The 9,043-nt window shown below is 47.7% G+C and overlaps 2 protein-coding genes across 2 annotated transcripts; one reads left to right on the top strand and one right to left on the bottom strand.

Annotated features, from left to right (window-relative positions):
• The first annotated feature begins 3,170 nt into the window (after positions 1–3,170).
• Positions 3,171–4,552, top strand: LOC119276188 (light-harvesting complex-like protein OHP2, chloroplastic). Its single transcript, XM_037557198.1, has 2 exons — positions 3,171–3,785; positions 4,274–4,552. Exons 1-2 carry the CDS (start codon positions 3,355–3,357, stop codon positions 4,386–4,388), a joined length of 546 nt encoding a protein of 181 aa, XP_037413095.1. The 5' UTR covers positions 3,171–3,354; the 3' UTR covers positions 4,389–4,552.
• Positions 4,553–5,070: 518 nt separating this feature from the next.
• Positions 5,071–8,514, bottom strand: LOC119276189 (putative pentatricopeptide repeat-containing protein At5g09950). Its single transcript, XM_037557199.1, has one exon. The coding sequence runs from the start codon at positions 8,488–8,490 to the stop codon at positions 5,314–5,316; it is 3,177 nt and encodes a 1,058-aa protein (XP_037413096.1). The 5' UTR covers positions 8,491–8,514; the 3' UTR covers positions 5,071–5,313.
• Positions 8,515–9,043: the final 529 nt, after the last annotated feature.

Consider the following 9,043-nt stretch of genomic DNA (forward strand, 5'->3'; position numbering starts at 1 on the left):
CACGCTGGATTGGGAAGCGCTCAACATCCGGCAAGTTGACCTATCTGAGTTGGATCGCCCTTTCACGGAGGAGGAAGTTTGGGCGGTTATCAAGGAATTGCCTAAGGATCGTGCCCCGGGACCGGACGGTTTCATTGGAGTTTTCTTCCATATGGCTTGGGATATCATCAAAGTTGATGTCATGGCGGCGCTCCACAAGCTGTTTCTCAACAATGGCCATGGATTTGGCAGGCTTAATCAAGCGCTCATCACTCCCATACCAAAAAACGCTGAAGCATGTCATGTCAACGACTTCAGACCTATTAGCTTGGTACACTGCTTACCTAAGCTGGCATCGAAATTGATGGCCAGCAGAGTGTGCCCATGAATGGGAGAGCTGGTGAGCATCAATCAGTCCGCATTCATTCGGGGCAGGACCCTCCATGACAACTTTTTACTAGTCAGGCAAATGGCGAGACGACTGCATCAAAGGAGAGCCAAGGGCGTGTTGCTTAAGTTGGACATAGCTCATGCGTTCGATTCCCTATCCTGGCCCTTTCTCTTTGAGGTACTTCGGGCCAAGGGTTTTCCGGAGAGATGGCTTGCCTGGTTGGCAACCATGCTCAGTACAGCCAGCTCGAGAATCGTTGTGAATGGATGTCTGACGGACAAATTTATGCATGCGTGTGGTCTTAGACAGGGAGACTCGATCTCTCCGCTGCTCTTCGTTATTGCTATGGACACGCTCACGGAGATTATATGCAAGGCACATGAGCTCAGAGTTTTGGAGAATCTGAACGGATGCAAGGCCCTCCAGAGGTTATCTTTATACGCTGATGACGTGGTGCTGTTCATCAGACCGTCCCGGACAGATATTGAGTTTGTCAAGAATGTGCTACTGCTCTTTGGAGAGGCTTCGGGACTGCATGTGAACTTTGCCAAATCATCAGCGATTCTAATCAGAGGTGAGGAGAATGATGTGGAGGTGGTTAGGAGTGCACTACCTTGGAGGATTGATCATTTCCCATGCAAATACTTGGGTTTACAACTGGGGATCAAACAATTGACGCGCTCGGAATGGCAGTGCATGGTGGATGGAGCGCTCAAAATCCTACCAGGGTGGCAAAGAGGCCTAGTTACGCGCCCGGGTAGGTTGATCCTAGTGCAACAAGTGATGAGGGCGCGACCGATGCATCACCTAATAGTGGCAGAGGCGCCGAAATGGGCGATCGAAAAAGTGGATCAAGGCTGTCGCGCGTTCTTCTGGGCTGGATCGGATGCTGTCAGTGGAGGAAAGTGCGCGATATCTTGGCAGAGAGTATGCCGCCCTAAACAACTTGGTGGCCTGGGCATTCTGGATCTCCACAAACATGGTCTTGCCCTACGGCTCCGATGGGAATGGCTACGAAGGCTGGATGACAGCAGACCATGGCAAGGGCTGAATCTCACATCTGACAAGCAAGTTCAGCACACATTCAATAGCCTGGTGAAGTGGGAGCTCGGAGATGGTGCGAGGGTCCTGTTTTGGAAAGACAGATGGGTGCACGGCTACACGATCGCAGAGATTGCCCCTGATCTGGTAGCCAAAATAAAGACGAGGATCATCAATGCGAGGCTGGCCTGCGCGGGTCTGATACAGCATGCATGGCTCAAGGACTTGCCGGAGAACTTATCAACAGAGGAGCTGTTGCAACTGATAAAGCTCTGGGATGCACTTGTGAACGTCCATATTGACCCGGCCAATAGGGACAAGGTGATCTGGGCATGGCATGAATCTGGAAACTACTCTGCTGCGACGGCTTACCGGATGCTATGCGTCGGTGGAATTAGTTTTGAGCCTGCGGCAGCCATATGGAAAAATGGGCCCCCCTGGGCTACAAAATCTTCATGTGGCTGGCTATCCAAAAACATATATGGACGTCGGACCGGAGGCTGAGACATGGACTGCAAGACACGGCATCAACGTGCTTTCTTTGTGACCAGGAGGAGGACAATGTGGATCATCTCATGACCCAATGTGTCTTCGCGCGACAAGTCTGGTGCCGATGCTTTGCCAAAGCGGGTGTGGATCCCAACCTGAACCCTCTACACCATGATTTTCTACAACCATGGTGGATGAATGCGCGCAAGCATGTTAGTTCTACGGACAAGAAGGGTTTCGACGCGTTGGTCATGTTGATCTGCCGGACATTATGGAAGCAAAGGAATGCCAGAGTCTTCCATTCTGGTGCTATTTGTAATGAGCTCGAGACGGTGACCTTAGTCTTTCAAGAGTTACAGCTCTGGAAACTAGCGGGAGTGGTAGGAGTCCAACGTTTTTGTGAGTAGTCCGCCTAGGATCATGGAGTGGTTGGGTGGGATCGTCAAATTGTGATGATCTACCATACAATCTCTTGTAAATATTTCCTCTCTCTTCTATAAAGCTAAGATACGCCTTTGGCGTACTCTCGAAAAAAATGTTTATCGGCATCTCAATGTAGTGGCTCACATGTTAGCTAAGGGTTGTAAGAATCTTAGTGTTTTTATGTTTTTGTTCTGTTCTGGATTGTATCCAGGGACTCTTTTCAATGTTGTTGCTTAGTCAATATTATGCCATGTCAAGAAGAGTGGCGCCATATGTAAGGCGCCCACAGCTGCTTAATGGATGATTCCCGGTTCTTCAGCTCATCCTCACGATTTGGATCATCATTGTGGTTTTGGCGTGGTCCACTATCTTTTGTCGGGATGTTTGTGGCGGGTTCAAAATTGTGGTGTACAAGCATGACGATTTATTGTGTGTTAGGAGGGTTTGCCGGGTTGCACGTGATTGGTGAGTAACCCAATTATGGTCTGATTGTATCAGTTTTAGCACGATTTTCCGTAGATTAACAGGGCAATTCTTTTCTTCTTAATTAATCGATGAGGCAATTTTTTTGCCTCCGTTCAAAAAAAATATTATGCCGATGTTAAAAAAAAATCCATGTAAGTCTCACGTTCAGAAAAGTGAAAAGACGAGCACGCAAGTCTCCAACGGACAAGTACACTGGGGACTACTGACTGGGACAATCGCACCACGCAGGCAAGGAGGCAGGAATGTCTGAACGTGCTGCGCCCATGTCGAGTCCCTGCAAACCTCACAAAGTAATCCGCAACTCGCCATCGAACACCTGCCGCTTCGCCTCCCGCGCATCACCAACGTCTTGCCTCCCCCAGAGAGGGGAAGAGACCTGGGCTTGGTAGGCACCACACACTCTTATCCACAACGGCCAGGCCGGTGTGTGTCCAAACCTTCTCCACGCGTTCCCTCCTTCCCTCTCACTCTCTTCCCCTCCGTCTCTCTGTTCCTTCCTGCCTTCCAAGAGACAATCAAGAACGCCAGGCAGCTCAAACCAAGCAATGTCTTTGGCACCTTCCATCCCTTCCATCAAGGTGAAGGTGGGACGCATCGCCCCGCCGCCTCCGTACCGGGCATGCAAGTCGTTCGCCGTGATCAGGAGCTCCAAGGCCGAGGGGCCCAGGAGACCCACGGCGCCTCCACTGTCGCCGCCCCCGCCTATGCCTCCCAAGACGCCAGCCCTGTCCACCCCTCCGAGCCTGTCCCAGCCACCGACCCCAGTGAAGCCAGCACAGCCATCACCTCCTCCTCCCGAGACCAAACCGGCAGTGGCTGCCGCTGCGACGCCACCGGTGGGAGGGGTTGTGACGTTCGAGTACCAGAGGAAGGTGGCCAAGGAGCTACAGGAATACTTCAAGAAGAAGAAGCTGGAGGAGACCAACCAGGGACCCTTCTTTGGGTGGTTGGCCAAGAATGAGATTGCCAATGGAAGGTAAATGCAAGTTGCATGAAATTTAAGCATTACATGCTTTATTTATTGGATTTTCTAACTAGCAATCAGGGGATGAAACGGAATAATCAGTTCGTGAAATAGCAATATCTACTAACCTAGTAATCTAAACGCTCTTATAGTTCTTTACAGAGGGAGTACTAAATTGCAAATTGATGGTCCACAATAATCAGGGTGTAAGCTTGTAACAAATAGCACACAGCATATCCTCAACAAACAACCGATCTTGTAATTAGTTCTTGGGCATGTTCATGAGTACTCAAGAATGAGATCATGGTGAAGTTGCTGCAAATTATTATGTTCTTTTCCCCTCATGTACTTCCAAGTTATACAGACACATAAAAGGTGCTAGTAACTATGACAAGCATGTTGAAATGCAGGATGATACAGATTTAATGTTAAAAGTTGTGTTAAAATTTTTAAGATTGCTTGTTCCTGCATCGTGATTTTGGTTATAAAAACTTCTGCAGATGGGCTATGTTTGGGTTTGCAGTGGGGATGCTAACAGAGTACGCAACAGGCTCGGATTTCGTTGAGCAAATGAAGATCCTTCTCTCCAATTTTGGGATTGTGGATTTGGATTGATGGCTCATGTTTGGCGGTGTTGTTCTGTATTTCTATAAGTCTGAAGTATAATCTATCTTCTTTCATGTATAGAAAGATCAATCCTGCACACTATTATATCCTTGAGTTTCATTTGTGCTGTCCTGTCAGTTTTGACGAATGTAAAATCCAATTTCCAGCTTTCTTGTTTGTTAATACTACATGAATTTACTCAAGAGTAATAAAATGGATATTTGACTAACGTACATGGTAAAGGGTTATCTAGAATAATTGCAGGGTTTCAATCCCAAATTAGCTTTCTGGCCGAAGAACAAGTCACGTAGTTTGAGTGAGTTGAGTTAGTTGGTCCATAATATTTAACTAAGCTGGGTGACTATTTCAAAACCATATATCAAATCAATTTTCTTGTTTTTGCGATCAAAGATATTATTACCAGAGTATAATATCATGTCCACACCATGATGTACTGAAGATATAGTGAGACTTATAAACTGGTGGTTTGTGCAAAAAGTGAACTTGGTTGCCTGGAACAAAACAAGCTATTCACACCGACTATGGATGCATCACAAATATAAAATATTACCCTTCGTGGAGTATGCTATACATGGATGCTCACTGAAGAATGCCTACAGATAAGCAGAACTTCCAGATTGCTAATTCTAAGCCGCATAGGAGTTTTCACATAGCACCAAACCGCATCAACTAAGTCAGTATTCATGTTATAGTCAAGTAATATGCTATTTGCAAGGTTAGGGATCTTTTTGCAGCTTGGGATAGGGAGGCGGCCATAAATTCACGGCAATGCAACAGATTACATGTACCTTTGAATAGCAAAAATGACCTCAAATTCAAGATAAGTTAAAAACACCATGTACCTGGTTGTCTGGTACGACAAAGTCCGAAGAGGTTAACAATAGCGTGTCACTGTTACCACCATATAAACAAGCTACCAGTAATCCCCACAAGAACACTTTCCATCCTCAAAATGGTGGAATCGGATGGCATCCCTTAAAATGATTTGTCGGCCAATAGCGTGAGATATGTATCTAAATGCCGTGTGACAATCTCCACAAACCCGAAGGTTCTTCATGATTCTTATGGGGACACCTGAGGAGGAGCGAGTCAAAACAAAGGCAACTGCAAGCTTTTCACTATGATAATTTAGCAATTCCTCTTTGTTCTCTTCTTCAAGATCATACAGGGCAAACTCTGTCATTGGAACATAACCGGCATTCCTTATCTTCTGAATCAAAACACTCAGCTTTTCATATATTTCTTTGGTGTTCGGATGTGATCTATCTCCAGCAATAAAGGTATGGACTCCATCACCTAGGGTTACCCAACTACGACCAGCCTCTTTTTTCACTCCTGCTCCCCCCATTGCAGCTCGGGTTTTGGCTGTATCTTCCCACCTTCCTGTTGCTGCATAAAAGTTAGATGCAAGAACATAGTTTACAGGATTTTGAGGTTCTAGTTCCAATAGCATCCTTGAAGCTTCTAGCCCCATATCTATCTTGTCCCTGTCCTTCGATTGTCGACAAGCAACTAATACAGTCCTCCATATGAGAGTATTTGGTTTCATTGGCATTCTTCTGATGTATTCTCGTATCTTCATGAGCTTGCCAGCTCGACCAAGAAGGTCTATAACACAAGAATAATGTTCAATCTGAGGTAATATACCATGGTCCTCCATCATTTCAAAGTACTCTACACCTCTGTCTACCAATCCAGCATGACTACAGGCAGATAGAACACTGATAAATGTGACATGGTCTGGATTTGCTCCACTTTGCTGCATTTCTTCGAATATCTCCAGAGCTTTTCTTCCAAGACCATGTCTTGCATAACCAGAAATCATAGAGTTCCATGAGAACTCATTTTTCTGATTCATGGAAGTGAACACCTTTGAGGCATAGCCTATCTTTCCACACTTTGAGTACATATCAACAAGAGCACTCTCAACCACAACATCAGACTCGAGCTGTGACCTAATACCAAAAGCATGCATTTCCATTCCACGCTCTAACGCTGCCACAGAGGCACATGCATTCAGTACAATGGAGAAGGTGCAGCAATCCATCACTTGGTCACTGTGCATCATAAGCCAAACACAGTCTATAGCCTCCTGCAAATGGCCATTGTAGATGTACCCTGAAATCATTGAATTCCATGAGACAGCATCCCTTCTGCCAGAAATTTCCGAAAACAGCTGCTCACAAGAATCCATGTCTCCTGACTTAGCATAACAGGACATTAGAGCATTATCAACTGCAGTATCTTCTATAGCTCCATGCTTTAGCACCACAGCATGAACCTGCTTTCCCAATTCAAGCACACACGATGGCGACAATGTAGCCAATAAGTTAACGAATGTAACTTTATTTGGGGCCAGCCCACTCCTCATCATTTTGGAGAAAACTTCTACCGATTCAGCAATAGGTGCTCGCAAATTGGCCATGACACCCATGATAGAATTCCAGGAAACTACATCATGTTCAGCCATAGAGTTGAAAACTTCCCAGCACTCAAACCTAGCTCCACATTCTCCATACATTTTAACCAGTGCATTTGAAACAGAGGTGCCTAAATCCAGTCCCCACTTTACAGCATCACAATGTACTTGCTGGCCTGCAGACAAAAGTCTCAAACTAGCACATGAACTCAAGCCACTAATTGCTGCAAAGTTTGACGGACTTATACAATCTTGTCTCATCATGCAGTACTTCATCATTGCACCTTCACAGTAACCATTCTGATCAAGAACTGAGATAATGGTGTTCCAGGAAACCCGATCCCTTGTACAAAGCAACTGGAAAACTCTACAGGCTTTATCAATGGAACCACATTTGGCGTACATATTAACCAGACTATTACTGATAGCAATTTTCGAATCAATAAGTCCAGTTCTAAGAACATGCCCATGGAGTTCCGTACCTTTCATCAACCCATCTTCTGGTACAGAAAACTCCGCTATTGCACCGAGCAACACAACATATGTGTCTGCATTGACAACAACTGAATCCCTAGTCCCCATGAAAATCCCCACTGCTTCTTCACTGCAGTGCTGCTTAACCAAGCCCACGATCAAACCATTCAAGGTAACTGCATTTCTCTCTTTCAAACTAAGAAAAATGTTCTTAGCTTCATCAAGCATGCCATGTCTCGCGAATGCACTAACAAGAGCACTCCCCACATAGAGGTCACCTGAGCTGCCCGAATTGAGCACCCTTGCGAACACTTGCTCAAGCACTCTTGAGCTGCAGGAGGACACAGTTGTCGCAGTGATTAAGCTCCCAAAAGTATGCTCGTTTGGTCTCAACTCAATTGCTGAGTCATCACGCAACATTGCCGTGAACAAAGTAAATGTCGAAACCACATGCCCTTTCTTAGCATAGACAGACATCAAGGCATTCCACGTGATGATGTCCCTGACTGGCGTGGAATCAAACACCTGCTGCGCTTGGATGGGCAGACCAACAGAGCAATTACCGTACATCGAGATCAAGGCGTTGCACACCGTTGTATTCGATGCATACACAGTCTTTGATACCAATCCATGGACCTGCACCGCAAATCCCAACTTGTCTGGTCCAGCATCCTGGCACGCCCGGAGCACGCTCCCGAAGGTAAATGACGTGGGCCTGCTGCACTCGGAACCGACCCCCAGCATTGCGCGGAACACCCGGAAGGCCTCATCGGTGACCCCTGACAGCACGTACCCAGATACCAGGCAGGTCCAGGAAACGGCGTTCCGTTCCAGCATACAGTCGAACACCTGGCGCGCGCAGGCCAGGCGCGAGCTTTTAGCGTAGTAGTTAACGAGATGGTTTGAGAGGAAGAGGTCATGGGTGAGCCCTCGCTTCACGAGCTCGAGGTGGAGGCTCTCCGGTGTAGCCTCTCCCCTGCGGCGACGGAGGAGGAGGTCAGCGTGAGGGTGCACCGGCGGTGACGATCGAGGAGGAGGGGCGGGCGAATGCAGAAGTGGGAGACGGTGGGCGAGGAGGTCGCGTAGTGGCACTGGAGGTGGGAGGCGGCGAGGCGGCGGCGGGGAAGGCGATGCGGAGCTGGAGGAGGAGGAGAAGCGGAGTGTGAGGTGGGGGAACGGCGGGAGTTTGCGGTTCATGTATTTGGCGTCTGTTTCCGGCAGAATTTCACGTTTTTTTTTTTTGACCTGAGAATTTCACGTTCTGGTAAAATGACTCCCGCTCTCACTGATTGTAGAACCGCCGGGGCCGGCGTTCTCGCAGAGCAACTCCAACTGTCCGATATTCGTTTGGGTTGAAACAGACACAAAAGACAGACACAAAAGTCGATCCAACACGCCTACCCAATTGTATCAACATTCATCTTTTTGTCCATGCGCGACTCATTTCAGGTCTGAATTTAGGCGTGTTTGCGTCGGCGCCGACACGCAGCGAACGCGCGCCACGCCCGCCCTTGTCACCCCCCTAGCCCGCCAGTCGGTGGCATATTGGTCATTCCTCCTTCCTCCCATCGACGGCCAGCACATCTGGTCGCCTCATCCGTCGTCGCCGCCGCCCAGTTTCAATGCCTAGGCCGGACGCCCGCATTCACATACCTCCCCTAGAAGCACGCCACCCCCAACGGCCCCATACTCCGGCGTTTGGTGGACCATTTTCGCCACTGTTGCAGCATCCTGACGTCGACGCCACCAC

The sequence above is a fragment of the Triticum dicoccoides genome, chromosome 3B (assembly GCF_002162155.2).
Source record: "Triticum dicoccoides isolate Atlit2015 ecotype Zavitan chromosome 3B, WEW_v2.0, whole genome shotgun sequence".
Lineage (NCBI taxonomy): Eukaryota > Viridiplantae > Streptophyta > Magnoliopsida > Poales > Poaceae > Triticum > Triticum dicoccoides.